Raw genomic sequence first — 24,625 nt, forward strand, 5'->3', positions numbered from 1 at the left:
GGCCTTGGGGCAGCAGACCCATCTGAAAACACAGAATCAGAGCTGGTTCTAACCAACAACCCCCCGCCCGCCCCCCATAATAAAGTCTCTAGACCAAAAAAAAAACAACAACAACCAAAAAAACCCCCAAAACCAAAACAAACAAACAAAAAAACCCAAACATTTCCTCCTAAGCATGGGAAGCTGGAAGAAAGCTTTGATTGAAGATACCAAAAACCCCGTTGTTAGGGTTATGAGAGGGAGCTCTGGTGGTCTAGTGGAGCTGCATTGTCAGCCCAGAGGCCCACCAGCTGCTCTGAGGAAGAGGGGTGATCTCCCTCAGTGTGACTTAAAGCCTCTGAAAACCTCTGGGAGAGTCAGCTCTGAATCAGTTTCACCTCAGTGGCACTGAGTGAGTGAGTGTTACAAGATTAAATGCAGTATTAAGAACATTGCTTTCCACAGGCGTTCACATCAGATTGGAAGATAGTCCTCCCACTGCCACCAAACCCCAAACTGATTATAGCCCTCATTGAGCCTAGATGCTCCATTGGGAAACAGACTGAAATCTAACTTGAATATGCCTCCAGCCAACTCATTTAATAATTTTGTTGTGTACTGTCGAGTCAGTACTGACCCATAGCTGACCCGGGCTGCTCCTTGGAGGCAAGGATTCTGGAGCTTCATCTGACATATTTTGGGCATATTACAAGGAGGGATCAGTCCTTGGAGAGGGACATCATGCTTGGGAGGGTGGAGGGACAGCACAGGAGAGGAAGACCCTCGATGAAATAGATCGATTCAGTGACTGGGGTAATGAGAATAGGTGTGTTGGTGACAGTGCGATTGGCACAGGACAGAGCAGGGTTTAGGGCTCTTGTACATAGGGTCGCTATGAAGTGCAGGTTACTTGATGGCACATTAACAATAACAATTACAATATTACAAAGATTCCTACTTGTGTTCAAAGGCCTTTTTGATTACAGTCTTTATTGATCATCTATCTCATTGCCTTTTATCTACTAATATTTTTGTCAAAGTCAGCCTGCTACTTTTCTTTGAAGAACTCAATTTAATGTTATGGCTTAGAGATATAGACAGCTTGAGGATTATAGAAAAGATTATTCCTCACTGTGTGATTAAGTTGGATTTGTACATTGAAACAGGTTTGGTTTTTATCTGATGTCAGTTAGTCAAAGGTTTGTCCTACTGTATAATATATAATATAGTTTTCCATGCTTCAAAAAAAACTTAGCAAAGCACAAATGGAATAGTAAACAGACCTGTTAATGTCCTGTTTTTTGTATTCAAATGCATTCATTCAATTTAGCAGTTTCATATTTTGGGTTTCTTTGTTTCTCCTTAGCCTCTACGACTTGACATCAAGAGAAAGCTAACTGCTCGATCTGATCGAGTAAAGAGTGTGGATTTGCATCCTACAGAACCATGGATGCTGGCGAGTCTCTACAATGGCAGTGTGTGTGTTTGGAATCATGAAACACAGGTAAGAACTTCTTAAGGACCATCAGAAATACTACATTAGGTTGTTTATAATAAAAAAGGAGAAATAATATGTCAGACGTGAGTAGATAAACTAATTTCTCAAATAACTTCATCTTTCTTGGATCCACAGTCCACCCCCTTGGTACCAGCAGTAAGGAAATTAGGAGACGTATTGCAATGGAAAAATCTACAATTAGATTAAGATAGGTTTAGTTGAAGTCTGATTAGATGCCAGACGGAATCTTTAAAAATATTCCAAATTCATATGAAACAAAAACTGTAGCTGAAGCTCATTCTTCAAGTCACTAAAATCCAGATGTGAGAGATATAAGCTAGGAAATAGGATTAGGATACGAGTCAAGAGTTGAATAAATCTAATTGCATCTTCATATTCAGAGAGCCCCTCAAATGGAACGCTATATTGACTGGAACTAAGTACGCTGAGGTCAATCAGGACCCGAACGCTGTGTCAATCAGGACCTCCTCATTGCCACTTTTCACTTGTACGCATTTTGATTGGGATGGTGGGAGTGAGTGTGTCAGAGATAGTGAGGTTGGCACAGGATAGAGCAGGGTTTAGGGCTCTTGTACATAGGGTCGCTATGAGTTGCAAGCGACTCGACAGCACATAACAACAACAACAACAAGCATTTTGTTCACCATTAGATCTCCAGTGTTTACAGTCGCACCTGGCACTTAGTACATGCTCAATAATTACTTGTTGAATTGATAATTAATAAGCATTCTCTGTATCAGTGGACATGTCAAGATTTCTGTCTTCTGTGTTTTCAGATTTATAATTTGTGAACTCCTTGGTGCAGATAATTGGCATTTTACTGGTTTGTTTTTGTGGTTGTGGGAACACTTTTCTCCATCCGTATGTTTAGACTTTTTCTGGTTGTATATGTTCAGAAGTCTTGATGTCTTTTCCTCCTCCGCACGTTCTTTCCATGGTCTCTGTCAAGTCCATTTACTCATTTCTTGTCACTGTGGTGTGTTCTGACTCCCGGGTGTACTTCCCTTGATTCCCCTAGGCTTCATCATAGTAGACCTCTGCTTTATCTGGGCCCTGCTCTCGGCTTGCCTCCCTCTTTTCTTTTGAATGCTCATTGCACTCCCATTTCACATCTGCCTATCATTTTGACAATTTCCCTCTTACCTTTGAGATTTCAGGTTCTGTGAGGGCAGAGATTATAGGTGGATCTTGTTCTCTCTGACTGCTTAGAAAGAAACAAAAAAATATTTGTATTTGAACTGAGGGGATATGATGTATCTCCAAATACCAGAGGACACTCTGATGGCCTAGTGGTAAATCGCTGCGCTGTCAACCTGAAGGCACGCAGCCTGAATCCACCAGCGGCTCCACGGGAGAAGGACGGGCAGTCTCCTGGGCCATTTACTGCTTCTGGAGACCCACCGGACGGTCAGCCAGGAGTTGGTTCTGACACGTCGAATCCAAGCTATGATTGGACGGTACATAACAACAACATATATTTGTTGTTGTGTGATAAATTTTTTTTTAAAATTTGTTTTGAAATGTATTTCACACTTTGAGGCCAACTGGTTGATAAAATGAGCAGAACGAGCCTTTTAACTGTGATGAATCTCAGTTTACTCATTTGAAAGAAAGTTCTTGCTTTCAAATCAGATTAGAAGAAACTATACTTGTCAAATGTTAAGGTTTTCCTTCTACATCAGATGTTACATGTTGTGTGAGTGTAGCTTTGTCTTTTTTCTTTTCCTTTTTAAAAAAAATTTTATATTGATTTGCATACCAAATTGATATACATTGTGTTCTATACTATCCTTCATTCACATGTGTTTCATATAATCATTCCCATTTATTGTGTCTTATAAAATGAATCACCAGTGCACTCTGCCCACCATGACCCCGTCTTTCCAGATTCTCGCCAGAAACGAAGGACCTTTTTTTCCCTTAGATTGTGTAGCGTCTAGGGGCAGAGACCATTTCTTTTGTCATTTATAATAGCCACAGTGGAGTTAAAACATGGAGTTAAAAGCTATGCTTGCTTTTTCTACATCTGCCTTATTTTCATTGCTCAGCACATGCCAGTGTTTGCTGGTTTGCGTTGGCCTTTTGTGCATTTTCTGTGTCATTGCATGCTGTTTCTGACACTTGTCTGCCATTAATGTCCATATCATATTAATCTGGTAACAGCTGTATAACAAGTTCCCATTTGTTCAGTCTCTGTCCGAAAGGTCTTTGAAGTTGGACCTGGGAGGTGAGAGTAGGTTCAACAGTTCTTGTGATCCAGTCCCTATTCTGTGTGCCTATTCTGTGTGGGTTGTTGGGGTTTTTTTTAAGGGTTTTTGTTGTTTTTTTTTTACATTTTGTGGATTTTTTTTTATGAATTATAATTAAAGTTTACAGAGACTTTGGGTTTTCCCTCCCTTCCTTCCTTCCTTCCTTCCTTCCTTCCTTCCTTCCTTCCTTCCTCCCTCCCTCCTTCCCTCCCTCCTTTCCTCTTTTCTCTCTACCAACCCCTCCCCTCCAACTTACTCTTCTCTTTGAAAAGTAAATGAAAAAGTCTTTCATTGTTATTCAATCCCTACCCAGCAAGTCCACTCCACTATGCAGCCTTCTTTCTGGACTCCTGTCATTATAATAATACCTACTCATATATCCCTTTTAAGCAGTTCTATCCCTCATCTGTTTCAATGTATACATAATTTATCCCATCTTTCTCAGTCTTCCTTCAACACTGATGTCAGTCCCGTTTTACAACAGTGGCCCTATGCAATCAATATTTGTCCTTTTTGACTGAGATACTTCACTCAGCATAATGACCTCCAGGGTCACCCATTTTGTATAATATTTCATGAGTTCCTTGTTTTTTAATGCAACATAGTATTCCATTCTGTGAATATACTACAGCTTCTCTATCCATTCGTTTGTTGATGGGCACTTGGGTTGTTCCCAACTCTTTGCTGTTGTGAACAAAGCAGCAATAAACATGGGTGTGCATATATCTGCTTGGGTGGCGGTTATTGAGAAAGCACTATACAGCCTTCCATAGTGGTTGCACCATTTTACACTCCCACCAACAGTTAATAAGGGTTCCAGTTTCTCCACAACCTTGCCAGCATTTGTTGCTTGCTGTTCTGTTAAATTTTGCTATTCTTACTGGGGTGAGATGATATCTCATAGTTGTTTTTTTTTCTCATAGTTGTTTTTTTTTCTCATAGTTGTTTTGATTTGCATCTCAGAACTAGGGATTTAGAACATTTCTTCGTGTGTTTGTTGGCCATCTGAATGTCTTCTATGGTGGAGTGTCTGTTCATATCCTGTGCTCATTTTTCAGTTGGGTTATTTACCTTTATCTTGTTGTGGTGCTCGAGTATTTTATAAATTCTAAATATAAGTCCCCTGTTTGACGTGTCATTACCAAATATTTTTCCCCGACTGTGGCTTCCCTTTTTACCCTGTTGGAGAAATTTTTGGATGTGCATAGGGATTTGATTCTTAGAAGGTCCCTTTCATCTATTTTGTCCTCTCCTGGTTGTAGATTTTTCAGGATGCTTCGAAGACTTTTATGTTGTGAATTAGGACTCCTTGAGTTCTTCCAAGCTTTTCTCTAATGAAGCTTATAGTCCTTGGTTTTAATCCTAGGGCCACGATCCACTTTGAGTTGGTTTTTGTGTCTGGAGTGAGGTGTGGATCATGCTTGAGTTTTCTACAGATAGTTTTCCAATTTTGCCAGTACCATTTGTTAAAAAAGGCTGTTGTTTTCCCACTTGACTGATTGAATCTTCTTATCAGTAATCAGTTGACCATAGAGATGGGCTGATTTCTGGATTCTCAGTCCTATTCCATTGATCTATGTGTCAGTCATTGTACCAGTACCACACTGTCATGACCACCATGGCAGTGTAGTAGGATTTGAAATCAGGGAGTGAGATGCCTCCTGCCTTGTTTCTCTTTTTAAGGAATGTTTTGCTTATTCGGGGCCTCTTTTTCATTCCAAATGAAATTGGAGATTGCCTTTTCCTTCTTGTTGAAGAATGGAATTGGTATTTGTATTGGGATTGCATTGAACATGTAAATTGCCTTTGGTAGTATTGCTGTTTTCACAATATTGAGTCTTCCTATCCATAAGCAAGGGATATTCTTCCACTTCTCCAGGTCTAGGCAAGGATGCCCAATATCACGTCTCCTATTCAATATTGTATTGGAAGTCTTAGCAATTGTAGTAGGATAAGAGAAGGAAATAAGAAGTGTCAGAATTGGCAAAGAGGAGGTAAAATTATCTCTCTATGCAGATGATATGATAGTATACTTAGAAAACCCTAAAGATTCAGCAAGAAAACTACTGAACGTAGTTGACCAATTCAGCAAAGTGGCAGGATACAAGATCAACTTACAACAATCAATTGAATTTCTCTACAGTAACAAAGAGAACACAGAACTGGAGATTAGAAAAACAATACCCTTCACAACAGCTAATCAATCACAAGATGAAGTACTTGGGAGTAAATCTAACCAGAAGCACAAAAGATCTAGTCAAAGAAAAATTCAAGGGGAGCTCTGGTGGCCTAGTGGCAAGGAGCTGCAACTACAATCCCAGAGACACACGGTTCGAATCCACCAGATGCTCTGCCGGGGAAGGAGGGGCAATCTCCTCCTGTACCAGTCAGATCTGATTTGACGGTACACGCACACAAAAATAATAAAATTAAAAAAAAAAAAAAAATTCAAAACACTACTACAGGAAACAAAAAGTGACCTGGAGAAGTGAAAGAATATCTGTATCATTTTTTTAAAGCAGAAATATGCTTTGTTCATCAGCAAGGTTGTGCATGTGTTTCTTACTTATTTAGTCATTGCTGTGGTACATAAAAAAATAAGACTGGACATCAAGTTCAGAATTGTAAAGAATAGTCATCAAAGTGGGAAGACAAAAAGGTGTAGTCATTGCTGATCTTCCTAGGGTCTCCTGTGCTTCTCTCTGTCTGTCTTTTCTATTTATGTGTCTGTCTAATTTTAGTTTGCATAGCTCCAGGGAAGTTTAAATCACTGTTGTCGTATCTCACTAACCAATGGCATTGACATGGTGGCATACTGCTGAAGTGGATGGAATAATTAGATCTCTTTTTTAGCTTTTTCTTTCTTAGTCATTTCTTTGATTTTCATTTTAAACAGCAGAAACAAATCAAAATCTGCCAGTTTTTTAAGTATTTAAGTTTTGATTGATTCCTAATATTTTTTTTTTAGTGTTGAGCTTTCACATTTTAGTGTGAGAATATCTTAAAATTCAAAATGGACTAAATAATGTTTTCATATAGTAGAATTCATTTTTTTTTGCTCTATAGGACAGTTATTTCCTCATGACTCAAAGGTCTATTTTCTTTTTAAATTTTTAAGACTCTTGTGAAGACATTTGAAGTGTGTGACCTTCCTGTGCGAGCTGCAAAGTTTGTTGCAAGAAAGAATTGGGTTGTGACAGGCGCGGTAAGTAATTCTCTGCTTCAGTAATCCCATTTTCTGAATTGGTAATTAACTATGTAAATGAGTTACAGAATTTGAATTCTTTTTCTTTATTATATGCCACACTTTCTTGAAGCATGGACTTCATTCCTTGAGTTTGTAATATTGAGGTTTTCATGCCATTTACTTCATAACAGTGATGATGGCTTTAAAATTTCCCATTTCTAGGATGACATGCAGATTAGAGTGTTCAACTACAATACCCTGGAGAGAGTGCATATGTTTGAAGCTCACTCGGACTACATTCGCTGTATCGCCGTCCATCCCACCCAGCCTTTCATTTTAACTAGCAGTGGTAAGAGATGACCCCCTTTTGGAATGCCTTTCTCTTCAGAAAATTCATTTCTATTCAGTGAGACAGCTATTTTTTATTTTTTTTTTACAGTTCTTAAACATAGAGTTCTAATTCCAGGCAGCCTTTAAACTTTTAATCCATTAACATGCTATATCAGTGCTACTTGCCTTTGAAGTATCAACAGTATCGAGGATTTGTGTAGCAATTGCTCAGATTCCTGCCAGGGGAGACTTGAAAGTCTAGATAAATAAACACTGGCCTCATTTACATGCTGATGAGTGAGTTTTTATGGATTGCCATACCCTAGCTAGTTTAATCTTTATAGTCAGACTAATGTATTCTTTAGTATTAACGTATAAATTAGTAGACCTTTTGGAAACCAATTAAGACACGTAGTACTGAATTAGTAATAGCTCTTTGAAGCATTTTTAAATTAAACATTGAGAGGTAGTGAAAAACTTCTTTAGTAACCAATCTTTTATCATAATAGTAAATAATTGTTCTCTAGGCATTGCCATTTTCCAGTCATAACTAGACTCAGATCAAGTCTGTGTTAAATCGCACATAAGTTTTTTTTAAATCACAATAGTTTTATGTTGTTGTTAGGTTTGTTTGGTTGGTTTTTTTGTTTTGTTTTGTTTTTTTCCTTGTTGTGTACCGTCAATTCAGATCCAGCTGGCACAGGAGGAAATTGCCCATCCTTCTTCAGCAGAGCATCTGGTGGATTCGAACCGCATGCCTTTGGGATTGCAGCACAGCTTCTTGCCACTAGGCTGCCAGAGCTCCCTTTGTTGTTAGTTTTATGGCTTCTTTATCCTCACTCCTCTCTGGAGTGTTAACTTTATTCTTAGAAAAATAAGGATTTTGAAAAATCTGTCCCATTCTCATTTTATTTCTGTACGTCTTGGAATGTATGATTTATACTGTTAGGTTTCCTGTCTAAAAAGGCAGAAAACTTTTGTGTCTTGGTTGTGCAGTGAAAGAAATAGAAACCACAACTACTTGGAACTTTTTTTGTTTGTTTGCCTAGACGACATGCTCATTAAGCTGTGGGACTGGGATAAAAAGTGGTCTTGCTCCCAAGTGTTTGAAGGACATACCCATTATGTCATGCAGATTGTGATCAACCCCAAAGATAATAATCAGTTTGCCAGTGCTTCTTTGGACAGGACAATTAAGGTAAGATGTTCACCCTATCAGTTAAAATTATGGGCCAAATGGAGTTGGTTTCCCTGCTCAGAAAGTTATTCTTGATTTAGGACTAATGTCTTAAGAGCTCATCATTATACCTTTTTTTTTTTTAAAAAAAAAAGCCCATTATGAAATAAAATAGAGCTTCTCATTTTGATCTAAAACATTATGTCCTGTTAGGAAAACCCTGTGGCCCTTAACTGAAGAGTGTCTTTCTATATGAAAGATGTTGTAAGACTGAAGAAAGCAAAAAGGTTATTACAAAGACAGATTAGAAGGAAAAGAACAAAGAGATGTCAGAAGAAAAATCTAGAAATTGCATAGAGAAGCCAACAAAGGGGAAGGTAGGCTAAACCAAAAGAGATGGATAGAAGATCTCCAAAGGACCACTCCAGAAAACAAAACAAAGTGTTACCACAAACGTACCAAGAGCTGGGGTTAGAAAACCAAAAGTGGAGAACATGCCGGGGCATTTTTTTCAAGCGGAAAGAACTGAAGAACAAAATCAACAAAGTGGAACTTCGTGCTACAATACTGAAGGATTCTGTGGGCATAGTCTTGGATGATGCAGGAAGCATCAAAAGAAGATGGAAGGAATACACAAGAGTCATTGTTCCGAAAAGAATTGGTTGGCATGGAACCATTTTCAAGAAGTACCATACGAGTAAGAATCGGTGGTAATGAAGGAAGAAGTTCAAGATACTATGAAGACATTGGCAAAAAAATCAGGTCCCAGGAATTGATGGGACACCATTTGGCACGTTTCATCAAGGAACTGCTTGACTAGATATTCAAGCTGGATTCAGAATAGGCCATGGAAGAAACGATATCATTGTTGTTTTCAGAGAGATCTTGGGTAAAAACAGAATACCAGAAAGATATTTATTTGCCTTTTATTAACTATGCAAAGGTGTTTGGGTGTGTGGCTCATAACAAATTATGAATAATATTGGGATGATTTTGAATCCCAGAACACTTAATTGTGCTCATGTGAAACCTCTGTGTAGACCAAGAAGCAGTTATTTGAACAGAGCAAAGGGTCAGTGTCTGGTTTATAATCAGGAAAGGTGTGTGTCAGGGTTGTATTCCTTCTCCATGCGTGTTCACTCTGTGTGCTGAGCACATCATTCTGGAAGCTGGGTTATATGAAGTAGAATGTGGGTGGCATCAGGATTGGAGAAAGATTTAACAACCTGCATGGTGCAGATGACACAAACGTGCTTGCTGAAAGGGAGAAGGACTTAAAATGCTTAAACAGATCAAAGACTACAATATTGGTTACATGTTAGCATAAGAAAACAAAAATCCTCACCACTGGACAGGCAACGTCATGATAAGTAGATAAAAACTGAAGTTATCAACTATTTTCTTTACTTGGATCCCATAGTAGCAGCTGTCAAGAAATCAAAAGACATGTAGTATTAGGAAAATCTGCTGTCAAGGCCCTCTCCAGAGTGCTAAGGAGTGGTGATAGCAGTTTGAAAACTAAGGTGGACCAGATTTAATAATAGACTTCAGTTACTTGCTATGCATCTGAAAGTTAGACAGTGAACAAGAATGAATAAAGAATCAGTGACTTTGAATCATTGGTTCAGAGGGTCCTGAATAGCACAAGGATTGCCAGAGGAATTAACAAGTGGGTCTTGGAGAGAGTGCAGTCATGGTGCTCCTTCGAGGTAAGAAGAATGACGCTGGATCTTACCTACTTGGGGCATGTTTTCAGGAGGGACCAGTCTATGGAAAAAGGCATTAGCTGGGAGGGTGAAAGGAGAGTGGAAGATCCTCAACAAGCTGGATTGACACGGTGATTGTAATGATGGGCTTGAGCGTGTCTGAGTCGGTGAGGATGGTGCAGGATAGAGCAAGGATCGGCCCTGCTGCTCACAGGGTCACTACACTTCCCAGCTCACTTAACAGCACCTCTGTCTAAAACACTTTGGACATGTTGTAGGGAGGGACCGGTCCTTGGAGAGGGACATCATGCTGGGTAGAGTAGAGGGACAGCGCAGGAGGGGAAGACCCTCTGTGAGGTGGACTGATTCAGTGACTGGGGTAATCAGGATGGGTGTTTCAGAGGCAGTGCGATTGGCACTGGATAGAGCAGGGTTTAGGGCTGTTGTACATAGGGTCGCTATGAGTTGCAAGCGACTCGACAGCACATAACAACAGTAACAGTGACAACAGCACAGCCTCAGCTAACATTAAGAGACATCTGGGATTCTGGCCTGTTATCCTGGCATGGAGCTTTTCCAACTGTTTCTTCTGTCTGCTGTTGTTGTGATTGCCTTCGAGTTGAGCTCGACTCATAGCGACCCTATGAACGAACAGCCTGAGCACTGTTCATAGTTTCCAGAGGCAAGCCATTTCAGAAGTGGATGCCGCTCCTGCTTCCAGGCTTGGTTTAGTCGGCAAGCTCCAGCCAACACTGTCCACCATGGGTGCCCATTACCACGATTGGCACATCACTGTCACAGTCTTCAGCATCACAAGAGTTACCTCTGTACAGCAACACACAGACCAGTGCGATACCACCTAGAAGAATGTTTGACAGGAAAACAATTTGAACCTGGCCGAGGGCCGCAGATGAAAATCACCCACCTTTGGCTTGGTAGCATAACTTCCTTTCCACTAGGCCAACATAGCTCTCTCTTTGTCGTCATCGTTGTTATTGTTGTTTCGTGCCGTCGAGTCATAGACGACTCGTAGCGAACCTGCACGTCAAACACATTCCCGGAAAAGCACTCGACTCCAAAAGCTTGCCACGATTGCTGCGCTCATACCACCGTGCTCCTTCTGGCAAGGAGAACTTCCCAAGACCCTGGGGGGAGCCAACAAGGAAGAACATGGCCGCCTATTCAGCTCATTACCTTCTTAATTTCTTCCCCTTGCTTTGGCTTCTCGGCACTCTAGTGCAATACTCAGAGTCTCTTCTGACATCCATTTTGGTCATTTCTTCTTTCGTCTTTGTAATGGCCTTTTGGATTCTTCATGAATGATATTCATGATATCTTCCCGCAGCTTATCTGGTCTTCATTCATTAGTGTTCAAGGCCTCAAACCTATAGCTGAATTGGTTTTTAAATTAATGGGCTATAGACGCAAAGTCAAATTTTGATTCCTGTGGATATGATTTAACCTTCTGTAGTTCTAATTTGAACTTGCATATGAGAAGTTGAGGGTCTGTTCCACAGTCAGCACCTGGCCTAGTTTCTCCTGCTGATATTGAACTTCTCCAACAGTTCCTTCCACAGACGTAATCAGGTGAATTCCATGTGTATAGCCTGTGTTTATGTTTCTTATAAATAGTATTTGCTATGAATAAATCATTGATTGTACAGAATTCTGTCACTCTGTCCCCAGCCTCCTTTCAGTCACCAAGTCCATATTTTCCAATTACTGATCCTTCTTCCTGATTCCCATCTTTTGCATTCCAGTCACCCATTATTAAAGCATCTTGATTACATGTTTAATTGATTTCTGACTGCAAAAGTTGATAGAAATCATCTATTTTCTCCTCTTTGGCTCAAGTTGTAGGTGCATAAATTTGAATGATAGTGATATTAACAGGTCTTCCTTGTATGTGTTTGGGTATTATCCTGTCAACTCACAGTATTGTATTTCAAGATGGCTCCGGAAATGGCTTTTTCAACTATAAGGTGACCCTGTTTTTTTCTCACCTTTTCATCTCCAGCATAATAGATAATAAGATCGTGGGATTCAAAATGTGCTACGCCAGTCCATCTCATTTCACTAATATCTAATATGTCAATATTTACACGTTCCATTTCTTTCTTTACAATGTCCAGTTTTCCTCCATTCATGCTTCTAACATTCCATGTACCAATTGTTAATTTCTTCTTACAACTGTTTCTCCTCCTTTGTGTTTCCAAATTTGAGGGCTCGCCTTCAGTTGCCATATCTGTTAGTCTACTCTAAGTGTGCTCTACTGTACTAAGGATTTTCAAAGGCCTGATATATTTCAGAAGTGGATGGCCAGTCCTTTTTCTAGTCTGTCTTAATTTGGATGTTCACTGTTAGGAGAATGTCTGACAGACAAGTATTTTTACCTAGCAGGTGAAAGACACTTCCCTTTCAGAAATAACCAGTACATTCACTGCCCAGCCAACCCAGGCACACGTGACTTGTCTCTGCCCTTTCCCTGCTACCTCCCATTCCACGCTCAATAGACTATCTGGCCAAGGCCACCCTTCCCCAGCCACACCTCAGTATGATCACCCGTCACTTCTGTGATGCCTTCCACTACACATTTCTGTTGGCTTCTCACGCTGCTTCTGTCTGCAGTTCTCTTGTATTTCCCTTGATTCCCTCTTCCTCTGGATAACTACTGTTGCCAAAGCCTAGTAAGGGTTCACTCTAAGACCCTCTCCTGAAGCACACACTTCATTTCTAGGCAGAACTAACCGTGCTTGTCTCATTCTTTCTGTTGTATTTCTTTTCTTTCTTTTTTTTTTTAATGATTCCTAACATTTTATGAACAAAATGAAGTATCATTGTAATATTCAGTTTGAAAATTTAAAAAAATCTTAACAATTTATGCATACCAAAGTACAAGTCCTACTGTTTATGCAAACCCTAGAAACTCCTCTATCCCACTTCATACACGTTCTGACTGGGAAAAAAACCTGTCTTTCCTTTTCTGTGACGCGCTGATATACTAAGGCTAAGTGCCGCGGGCTTTGGCAGTAATGAGTCTATATAGCCTTTCCAGAGAGAACTTTTTTAAAATAGAGATTTTAGTGGAAGTTTATAGAGAACTTGGATTTCCTTTCATTCATTGTTGCACATTTTCCTCCCTGCCCTTCCCTACTCCCCAGTTTGCTTTTCTCTTTGGAAAAAAAAAATATTCTTTCATTGTTATACAGTCCGTTCCCACCCCCCATTATTATCAGCTCTTATTCTGGACTTACGTCATGCCAGTAATACTTTCTGTGGTATTTCACCTCTGTTACAGCTGTTTTCGCAGTTCCTCGTAGTTAATATGTTTGACAATGTGTTTCTTTCCTGAACTGTCAGCTGCGTGGGGATAAACCTTTGTTTTCTGTCCCCCTGCTCCTTACAGACCTTTCCACACAGAAGGTATGATAAGTAGGTACTCCATAAAGCTTTGTAAAGTGAAAGCTTCATAGTTGTACTTGAATAATTTTTCATGCTAGTCCCATACTTTTTCAGTGTTTAATTAAGCAGTAACTTTCACTGGAAACATTTTACTAGATCCTTGTGTTTATTCTCTCACAAACGATGCCTACCCTGAAGGAAGTGTTTCTCAGAGTAGCCTGTGATGACTTGGGGTGTCTTTTAAAATCTAACTTTGCGAGCATCACTCTAGATCAAACCAAAGCCTGATCGCTAGCAGTGACTCCTGGAAATTGACATTTGCAAAGAACGCCATAGTGTCTACAGCCGCGCCCCCTTGTAATCCACGTAAAAGCAAACAAATGGAATAAGAAATGTCCCCCAGCTTCTCCCTCCTGGCTTTGGCACTTAGCATCATGAAAGTACAGTGGAAAGGACATATGAATGGGTATTCTTGTCATTACAGAAGTCCAGAGTGAAGGCTGCACAGTGGAGTGGCCTTGGCCAGGGCGGGGGAAGGATTGCATAACAATGAAGAGTTTTTCTTTCTTTTTAAGGAGAGGAGTGAATTTTGGGGTGAGGAGCGAAACAATGAATGACTGGAAACCCTAAGTCTCTGTAAACTTTCATTAAAATGAAAAAAATTGTAAAAAAGGTATAATCACGGGAAAGTAAAGTACAGTGGAGCTGGCTTTTGAAAGGTGAGGCCCAGTACTGACTGACAGATGCTTTTGTTCTTTTAAGGTGTGGCAGCTGGGCTCCTCATCACCAAATTTCACTCTGGAAGGACACGAGAAAGGGGTGAACTGCATTGACTACTACAGTGGGGGCGACAAGCCGTACCTCATTTCAGGGGCCGACGACCGTCTTGTCAAGATATGGGACTACCAGGTAACAGTTTGCCCATAACCTCGCTTCCCATACCGTACGTTAGCTGTGGTTCGTACCATTGCTCACAGCACAGGAGTGTTAAACTTCCCGATCTCTACTCGTAGCAAAATCATGTAAGGCTGCAGGATTTGTACCTAAGCTACAATTCCAAAACTTCGTGCAAATGAAAACTTACCTCTATCAAGATTTTAAATCTAAAATGTCAATGTGTTTAGTTTCATTTAATAGTATTACAAGTTTTCTTGTCATAATTATATTTGAAAACTAGCAGGTCATTGATTAAATGTCATGATAGAGTCATGATACAAATAATTTTGCCACCAAGAGCTTTTAGGAGCCCAGTTACACGCTTGTTAACAGTACTTTTTTATCTCAAATTTTCTTACATTTCTGTTTTTTGCCTCTAATATGCAAAGTTTCTATAAGCAGTCCATTAAATGAAGGTTAGAAAATCAGCTTCAGTTTTCAGGTCCCTAAAATCTTAATTAAATCCAGAATAAAAATATCACAGTCTAGCACACTGTTCAGCTCCATCCACAGATGGTACGTGTAGGAAGAGGCAGGAGTTTGGGGAGTAATATTTAAAGGAAAGCCAAAATATTCTTGTTTTTTTTCCCTTAAAAGAGAGTTCTATTTGCATTTACTTACATGTTCCCTGGAATAACTGGAAACAGTACTCGTGTATATAAACAAGAGATTCCCCTTCACACACTTCTGTACTGAACACTATTTAGATTGTCATTACTGTTGTAATTTGTCACATGCTCGTGTATTGGGATGATCACATTTTTGGGTTACTGTGTTGCTAATACATTGTTTTCTGAATGTTGAGTGCAGAACAAGACGTGTGTGCAGACGCTCGAGGGGCATGCCCAGAATGTGTCTTGTGCCAGCTTTCATCCTGAATTGCCCATCATCATCACAGGTTCAGAAGATGGTAAGTCAGAAAGTGTGGTGTTCGCACACCCCCGCCCCCTGTGCTTGTAAACGTGACACAGATTCTGAAGCCTGGTTAGGACTCTGCCATGTGAGTGGAGGCATGCAAGCATTTTGTTCTTTTCATTAGAGGGGTAGATTTAACTATAAATCAGGAAGGTGTTATCAACAGCATCATCCCACTGTCATGAATCACTATCACTACTGAGTCTGTCACTAACATAGCACCCAGAAATTCCAGAGAAAAACTAAGAAAGAATGTACCTTGGAGTAAACGTCAGCCCTTGATGGCCCCCTGGCTATGTGGTTGGGGCTTATTAGGAAGTAGAATAAAAACATTAGAGGGTTAGAGCACGGGTGAGAAGAGATCACTCGCATAGAGCACTTGGTACAAGTAGCCCTTTTGTCTAGGAAATGTTGTTAGGTACACTCAAGATCACCTTTTTGTTAGGTTTTGTTCCTTAGAATTTCTTCCTTTTAGTGTGTGGCTTTATAAAATGACTTTACAGGCTGATAACCCAACTCCCAGAAGTTACTTCCTCTTTGCCTAGGAAGATTTCTTTGTAGCTGTTTCCCTCTGAATTCCTTGTTGGATGCTCCCAAGCAGAGGGAATGACTGCCTTGTTCCTTTTAGGAACCGTGCGTATTTGGCATTCAAGCACCTACCGTCTGGAGAGCACGCTGAACTATGGCATGGAAAGGGTATGGTGCGTGGCCAGTCTGCGAGGGTCCAACAACGTGGCCTTGGGCTATGACGAAGGGAGCATCATTGTGAAGGTAACGTCCAGCGTCTTCTCAGCCTCCTCAGTAGATGAGCAGAGGAGACGCTGTTTCCCTGGCATTTTTGTACCATCATTTCCTAAGTTACCAATTTTCTTTGACTGGTTTAAGCACTGGAGATTTAAAAGCATGCGAAAGGAACTAGTGCTCCCTGTTATATGAAGGAAGAGATGGCTTGTGGTTTGTTGCTTTTTCTGGTTTTCTCTGTCATTGCTAAGAGCCATCTCATTGTCGCAGCTGGGCCGAGAGGAGCCTGCCATGTCCATGGATGCCAACGGAAAGATCATCTGGGCCAAACATTCGGAAGTCCAGCAGGCCAACCTGAAAGCCATGGGGGATGCCGAAATCAAGGATGGAGAAAGGTTGCCCCTGGCAGTCAAGGACATGGGCAGCTGTGAAATATACCCTCAGACGATTCAGCACAACCCCAATGGACGGTAGGTGATCGTAGAAACCTGAGTTTTAAAATGAAGACACTCGGGGAGCTCTGGTGGCCTAGTGGCAAGAAGCTGCACTACAATCCCAGAGATATGTGGTTCAAATCCACCAGATGCTCTGCCGGAAAAGGGGGCAATCTCCTCCTGTACCTGTCAGATCTGATTTGACGGTACAGACACACACAAAATAATAAAGTTTAAAAAAAAAAATGAAGACACTCTTGTAACAAGTCCGTGCCTTGTTATACCGTAAATGCAATTAACACACTGGTTGGCAGATGGGGGCTTAACTCATCGTCCCCTGCACGTCAGCAGCCAGTCGCGTCTTCCTCCTCAACATTCTTTGTTAGAGAAGGCCAGTGCAGTAGCAATAACCTCATCTTCCTAACCGGCTTTGGGATCAAAATTGTCTCACTCTGTAGTCAAAGAAACATGTAACTTCACCGATACTGAGCTAAATGGTGTAAGTTACGGCCAGCTTCTTTAACTTCCAGGTTTGTCGTGGTGTGTGGTGACGGGGAGTACATCATCTACACCGCCATGGCGCTGAGGAACAAGAGCTTTGGGTCGGCCCAGGAATTTGCCTGGGCGCATGATTCTTCAGAGTAAGTACTCACTCCTCTGCTTGCCCCGAGGGCAGATGGGCCTTCTGCGTGCAGACACGTTTAAGGGGTGTGTGGTCGGCATGATCTAGGCGGCTCCGTATGAAAGAGCCGTTCTCACTAGAGCCTGCTGAGTTGGGGACACCTGGGTGGGAGTGTTCTTTGCTCTTTCTGTATCCAGTAATAAATTGGTTACCTTGAGCTGATGTAAATCATTTCATTGAGTTGGAGACCCATCATCCCTTTCCTTGATGGAGCCTGTCCCGTGGGCATAAGGTTAAAGTTGGTCCTCAGGTGACATCCTTGGCACCTCCTCCCTGTGACTTTTTCCCTCTGGACCTGGAGTTAGTTGGGAAAGATGCTGGAGTCAGATGTCATCTTCAGTTATTGAATCTTTCTTGAAACTCATTTTCTGTGGATTTGTCCCCACTCTTCCTTTCTCAACAAAATAAATTTCTGTCCAAATGATAATGTTCATAAAACGGTTTCATGGAAAATAAAGCCATCTGTGAATTGTTCTATTAGAAAGTCATTGCCCCTTTTTGTCTCCCACCCCACCCATCCCAGATACGCAATAAGAGAGAGCAACAGTGTGGTCAAGATATTTAAGAACTTTAAGGAAAAGAAATCGTTTAAACCGGATTTTGGAGCTGAAAGTGAGTACTGTTTACATTTGATAACTTTTTTTTTTTTAACCTTTGGGAAAAACACCTGAACAACCCTTTTTGTTCTTTTAGGTATTTACGGAGGCTTTTTACTGGGAGTCAGATCTGTAAATGGGTTAGCCTTCTATGACTGGGACAACACAGAACTCATACGCAGGATTGAAATTCAGCCCAAACACGTGCGTTTTCTTTGTGTAGCGTCTTTTGTGCTGTGTGCTTGGTCCCTGAGGTCAAGAAATGTCCTTGTACCCAGTTGTCCCTGTTCCATTGTGTGGGAAGCACTGTCATTTACCTCAGGGGTGCTTAGAAAAACAGGATTGTGGTATTGGAGCCAGGCATTGAACTTGGAGTGTTTTGAAAAGTATAAAAAAATTATAGACATGCCAGGTGCTATTCATATCGTACATGGTCTTTGGCACAGAGGGAAAAAAGCATGCTTTGAAGGCAAGAAATTAAGGCCCTTTGGACTTGACAAGGCCCGAGAAGTACACACACAGTTCACAAAGCCTGTCCTCTTCCCGACGATGGTTATTTAGACGAGGTGAATGTTCCCAGGGGCAGGAAGTTTCCTACTGTTCAGAGCTGCCTGCTTCTTCCTTTGACCACTTCATCCTCAGGAAGCCTTTGTGTACAAACCAGCTTCCCTAGAGCTATGACTTTCACGGCTCTGGTTCTGTTCTTCTGAGCATGCATTTTCAGCTGGGGTGACGTCACCCTAAGAGGCAGAACTTAGTGCTTGAGGAGAAAGAGGACAAAACAAATCCTAATGCACACACACACACACACGTACGTACGTACGTACATGTTAGATGTTTGTATGCATAATTTTTATTTATATTGTGTATATTATTCTGAAGGATATTTAAATATCACAGGAGGTGGCAGTGGGAGGAGGGAGGGATCGATTAAGGCTCCCTAAGGAGGTGATGATGGAATAGAATTAGGGGAGAAATAGGATTGTAGAGCGACTGCTGCTCCCTTAAATGATACACACCCAGGGTCTCCTGGCAGCCTGCCGCCTGTCTTCCTTGGGTCTTTGCAGTGCTAGGCTAAATGCAGCGGTCACTTCCTTCCTGTTGGATGTTCTTGAGATGGTGGAACTGACCCATAACTGACCCTCCAGCAGGGCTTTAGAGGCACTAAATTGCAAAGGAGGAGATTGCTTATCCACCCATGGAGCAGCTGGTGGGTTCCAACCATGTGTCTGTGGGATTGCAGCACAGTTTCTTTGCACTAGAGCTCCACATATATTTACATATGTACTTGAAAGTGTTAAGTGCACACAGAATAGTTTTTTTACTGTTAGAAGGTAGATCTTTCAAGGAAAGAGTATTTCATTTTTCTCTTTGCACTCATTCAAAATCACTTGCCCATGTTGTGTTTTGCAGATTTTCTGGTCTGACTCTGGAGAGCTGGTCTGCATTGCCACTGAAGAATCATTTTTCATCCTTAAGTATCTGCCAGAAAAAGTCTTGGCTGCACAAGAAACACATGAAGGAGTGACTGAAGACGGCATTGAAGATGCCTTTGAAGTAGGTGCATCCGCACAGTTTCAGCTCTGTTTTTAAAAGATCTCTACTGATTTGGGGACCTCATTATAAATTAGGTCTGAGGAAGTGAAGCATATAAAAAGGAATTCTAATGAAAAGGGAAAATGAAAAGCATATATGTTTGTAAGAAATCTGTGCTTGGCTTTAAGGAAATCTTTGACTGTCAAATAGTAATGTGTTTCATTATGGAAATTAAAAGATATTTTAGTCTTAAGAGTGTTTAGCCAAAGTCATTTGACTTCCATCCAGATAGATGACAAAGACAAATCCTCTGTTGTGGAGACATTCTGGACCATTCTTAACACTCCAGCTTCATGTGTGTGGTTTTAGATCCACACCTCAGTGCACAGGTTTGGCCCAGCAGGGAGATTTTTCATGGTAAATATTTGTCCAAGAAGCTCTTGGCATAAGTTCCAAGGAAGGAAGGACAGTATGTTTTTGAAGTAGAATTTGACTTTGTATTCCCTTTCTGCCATACAGCTTCCACTTCTATTCATGATAGGTTTTCTAAGGTGGATCCTTTATGTGATATTTTTTCCCTTTCTTCCTGCAGGTTCTTGGCGAGATTCAGGAAATTGTGAAAACAGGCCTGTGGGTGGGAGACTGCTTTATTTACACAAGTTCTGTTAACAGACTGAATTACTATGTTGGAGGAGAAATAGTCACTATTGCTCACCTGGACAGGTAGCTGAAGTTCTTTTTTTTGCTTTTCTGTTAAGCCTCATTTCTTTAAAAGTACTCTTTAAATTAAAAGTACACTTCTTTACTGGCTCATAGCAATGATAGGTCTGTTTATTCAATGTTGTAGTTTTAGCTGTTGAAAAAATAATGTAGGAAGACTTTTAGCAAGAGGTATGCAGACACATATCCATAATAACAGTGTGGAGTATCTGTCTGCTTAACTATAGGTTTGGCCTTATTTCTGAATTAATTTCTATTTTTATTATAGGACAATGTATCTCCTGGGCTACATTCCTAAAGACAACAGGCTTTATCTGGGAGATAAAGAACTGAACATTGTTAGCTACTCCCTGCTGGTTTCGGTGTTAGAGTACCAGACGGCTGTCATGCGGAGGGACTTCAGCATGGCTGACAAAGTCCTGCCTACCATCCCAAAAGAACAGAGAACCAGAGTGGCACACTTTCTGGAAAAACAAGTAAGAGGAGTTCTCTTCGTTTTGTTTAATACTAGTTAATTTGTAAAGGTTATGAGTCTGGATTCAGGAAACTGTCAGTTGGCCCTAATTTCTTGATAGCAGTGGAATTCCTCCCGGTAGGGGAAGCAGGTGGTTCTCTGTCCTGCGTTCTTCCTTCTCCTGTCGCCCGAGCAGCACTCTTCCTTGTCTGAAGAGTTCTTTTCTGTGCTCTTCCTCTTGTCATTCTACACCACACTTTTCTCGATCCCTTTTGCCTTGATAGTATTTTTTAATCAGTTATATATGCATTTCTTTCTGAGTAAGGATAAAAGAAGTTCCGTATGGCTTGTACGTCTCTACCTGAACATTTAATGAGTTCATTTAACAAATTTATTCACCTGGTAAGTTCAGAACCAGGGATTGTGCCAGCTGGGCACGGATTGATACGTTAGAGCTTGTGTCTCCAAGTCTTTCCTCTTGGGCTGATCTTCTGAAGAAGCTCCTCTGTCACCGTCACCCTTGTGTTAGAGGTCGAACCTGGACCCTCACGTTCAGCATTTGGTCTCCATCTCCATCTTCCTCAGCTCTTATTTTTCAGGGAGTCTGCGCTCTTTCCTTACTCTTGGGTTAGATTTCCACCAGTGTCCTGTGTGAGCACATTTATACTTGTCTACCAGCTTCCAACTCCCAGAATTGTGTGGCTCTTATCTCCTGCCCCTTTCTAAGTGTCCCTGGGAGTTTAGGCCTTTTTTATGATCTTTAAAAAAAAAATATGTATCTTTTTAGTTTTATTAGCAGGGAATTTAAAGACCATAAAAATGCATGTATTTAGTTCTGTCCTCATCTGTTTTGCCTCTGTTTGCGTCATTTCATTGATCCTCTGTCCGCCATTCTTGAGTGTTAGTAAAAAAGCTCGCTCAGCTTATTCAGAATGCCTCACTTGCATGCATTTATGGGTGAATGTGAGACAGGGAGCTTGCTGTCTCTGGGGAGTTAAAGCTTTTCAGATATAACAATAGAGCCATATCCGAAGTCAGGCCGAACTCCTCAGAAAACTGTCGCGGTTCTTTATCTTGACCGTTCTGTAGCTGAGTGTTCTTCCTGTTTGATGAAGCTGGAAACGATCCTTGAGGTTTGTCCAGCCTCTCGCATCCCAGGGGCGCAGGGACTCACCGCGCGGGCAGAGCCCATCAGTGCTCTTTGTCCTGGGGAAGCAGCTCGTCTAGTGATGACTGAGAATCAGTTGTCATGGAGTTGACTCCGACGGTAGCAGCCCCATGGATGGAGTCTGAGAGTGGGCCTGTGCTCCACTGCGTTTTCAGTGGCTCGTAGTTTGCATGTGGCGGTCCCTGCATGGCCGTTAACATCTGCATCACTAACCAAAAGGTTGGCGGTAGGAGACCATCCACGTGTGCTTTGCAAGGCCATGTGACGCTGCATTTTACACTGTGTTACAGTTCATTTGCGTTTCTGATTTTGGTTGGTTGATTCATCTAATCAGCTTCAGCTACCCTAGAAAACAGGCGTGTTATCCACTGGATATTAGTCTGTTAATTCTCCTATCAGTTAATTTAAGGACTCTTATTTTTTCTCTTTACTTGGGGTTTTTTTGTTTGTTTGGTTTTTGGTAAGGAGTAGAGTTTCTTGTCGACAGAGTAAATGATTTGGTCCGTATAGTACATAGTGCCCCACACCAATTTTTTTCATTCACCTGTATATTTTTTAAAATCTGTTTAGGGCTTCAAGCAGCAAGCTCTTACAGTGTCCACAGACCCTGAGCATCGCTTTGAGCTTGCTCTTCAGCTGGGAGAGTTAAAAATTGCCTATCAGTTGGCGGTGGAAGCAGAGGTATGTACTCATTGATGATTGTTTATAATTGGTGGAAACGCCAGTAGATACTGCTGTGTATTTGGTATAAGGCTGTTTTGAAAGTTTTCTGAAATGCAAAGCAGTGACCCATTTTAGTGAGGCTATTGTCTCTGGTCTTTTATAAACATGAATTATAATCTTTGCATCTATTAAGTAATTGTTTCGGTGATATCTTTAGCACTTTAAGGAGAAGCACTGTGATGTCTTATATGAGATTGGTCTTGGAATAAAAGGAAAAATGCAAGATTAGTAAAGAAAATAGTCTGGACACTCTAAAATTAGAATGCAAAGAAGAAAAAAAATATAGGGTGCAGATGTACCAGTAATTTGCCAGTATCCTGTACTTACCAGAAATATGTGTTTTAACAAAGACATTCTGAAAGTTTAATGCTATTCTGAGATCTTTATGTAGTGCAGATTCCCATTTGTGGTTTAAAGGAGTAGTAGAATTAGTGAACCCCTTTCAGATGGACAGAATTCAGTTTAGCTATGATAGAATCCAGTGTATGGCATTATAGATAATTTCTAAGAAGCTACAATGGACAGATAATATGTATATTACTGTTAAAAATTCAAGGACGTAAAAAACAATTTCCTGCTTTTTAAAAAATAGAATTACTTATTAAAATAATTACCCTCTAATTACCTCAAAACTCCCATTAGATGGTTTTACTTTTTATTTTACTGTGTAATTACAAAGTAAAAGTACAGAGGGTTGATGGTGATTGTTCATGCATCATTAAAATGTTTTCATTTTATGTGTATAATGTTTCTCATTCCACATTTTGTCATGCTCTTATTTTGATTGCTAGTCAACTTGACAAGGAGAGTTCAGTATTTATCTGTCACTACAGAGCAGTGGTGGTATAGTGGCAAGAAGCTGCGCTACAGTCTTGAAGGTACGCAGTTCAAATCCACCAGCTGCTCTGTGGGAGGATGAGCAATCTCCTCCTGTGTGATTGTCTCTGAAAACCCACCATGCATTTTCTAGCTGTGGGTTGGTTCTAACTCAATAGTACGCAACAAAAAACAGCATTGTAAACATTCAGGTAAACAGAATTCTGTTCATTTTTGTTACGTAGCGAATCAGAACTGATTTGGGTGACCTTCCAGCAGGTTTTCAGAGGCTGAAATCACATGGGAAGAGACTGCCCATTTTCCTCCTGCAGAACAGCTGGTGGATTTGAACTAGATGCCTTTGGGTTGACAGCACTACTCGCTGTGACCGAGCCACGAGAGATCATATTGGCAATGACCATTTATTTCCAAAGTTACTAAACTTGGAAACTGTCTTCCAGTCAGAACAGAAGTGGAAACAACTTGCTGAGCTTGCCATTAGCAAATGTCAGTTTGGCCTGGCCCAGGAGTGCCTGCATCACGCACAGGATTATGGGGGTCTGCTGCTTTTGGCCACTGCCTCCGGAAATGCGAGTATGGTGAACAAACTAGCAGAGGGTGCGGAAAAAGACGGCAAGAACAACGTGGCCTTCATGAGCTACTTCTTACAGGGCAAGTAAGTATTAGTCCAGAGTCTAAGAGACGCGTATCGTGATTAAAAGCAGTTATTTCTGCCTTGCCATGGAGGATGGGTTTTGGAGAGGGATGTGAGGAACGCACCCTGGAGGAGGATCCAAGGTGGTGCTGCCTTGATTTGGCGGTGCTCACCTCAGCCCGGTATGCTCTGAGCATGTTTGCCAAGGAGCTCTTCAGGAAGGCTCAAGTTGGAGAATGGGTGAACTTTTTCAGAAGCCCTGCCAATTAATAGCTGAGACAACTGCTATTTTATAAAAGCAAGAAGCTGTTGTATTGCTCCAGCCAGTACCTGAATGGCAGGTGATTATAAAGAAGATCATTTGAGAATGTACCCCAGTGTATGTGAGTGTATGTCTAATATATTTACAAAATCTGTATACAAAGTGGATGTATTATTTCTCTCTCTTCATTTTTTTTGGGTTACTGTCTACTGGCTAAACCTGACCTGAAGTCTGAGATAACTGTTTTTATCCTATTTAGTATTCATGTGTTAATGTACAGTATTAGTATGTGGGATACTTATATATAGTTTAAGTACTGTATTATACCTTTCTAAAATCTAAACAAAGTCTGAAACACGTGGCTATATTTTTTTTTTAATTTATTTTTCATTTCAATGAACATCTAGAGAGATTTTGGAATTCCATTCATTCATTGTT

General features: G+C 40.9%; 1 protein-coding gene across 1 annotated transcript in view; it reads left to right on the plus strand.

Moving 5' to 3' along the window:
• Window positions 1-1,351: 1,351 nt before the first annotated feature.
• Window positions 1,352-24,625, plus strand: part of COPB2 (coatomer protein complex, subunit beta 2 (beta prime)) — a 25,043-nt gene continuing 1,769 nt past the window's right edge. The window contains exons 1-16 of the mRNA XM_006900345.1: window positions 1,352-1,483; window positions 6,866-6,952; window positions 7,157-7,283; window positions 8,314-8,462; window positions 14,312-14,458; window positions 15,296-15,395; window positions 16,029-16,171; window positions 16,412-16,611; window positions 17,106-17,216; window positions 17,781-17,869; window positions 17,951-18,057; window positions 19,267-19,410; window positions 19,982-20,112; window positions 20,378-20,585; window positions 22,302-22,412; window positions 23,732-23,946. Of these exons, the coding sequence (XP_006900407.1) occupies window positions 1,430-1,483; window positions 6,866-6,952; window positions 7,157-7,283; window positions 8,314-8,462; window positions 14,312-14,458; window positions 15,296-15,395; window positions 16,029-16,171; window positions 16,412-16,611; window positions 17,106-17,216; window positions 17,781-17,869; window positions 17,951-18,057; window positions 19,267-19,410; window positions 19,982-20,112; window positions 20,378-20,585; window positions 22,302-22,412; window positions 23,732-23,946 (2,123 nt within the window). The 5' untranslated portion in view covers window positions 1,352-1,429. The remainder of the gene's footprint in view (window positions 1,484-6,865; window positions 6,953-7,156; window positions 7,284-8,313; window positions 8,463-14,311; window positions 14,459-15,295; window positions 15,396-16,028; window positions 16,172-16,411; window positions 16,612-17,105; window positions 17,217-17,780; window positions 17,870-17,950; window positions 18,058-19,266; window positions 19,411-19,981; window positions 20,113-20,377; window positions 20,586-22,301; window positions 22,413-23,731; window positions 23,947-24,625) is intronic.

Source organism: Elephantulus edwardii, unplaced genomic scaffold, assembly GCF_000299155.1.
Source record: "Elephantulus edwardii isolate Elephantulus edwardi_28Jun2011 unplaced genomic scaffold, EleEdw1.0 scaffold00281, whole genome shotgun sequence".
NCBI classification, from domain to species: Eukaryota; Metazoa; Chordata; class Mammalia; order Macroscelidea; family Macroscelididae; genus Elephantulus; species Elephantulus edwardii.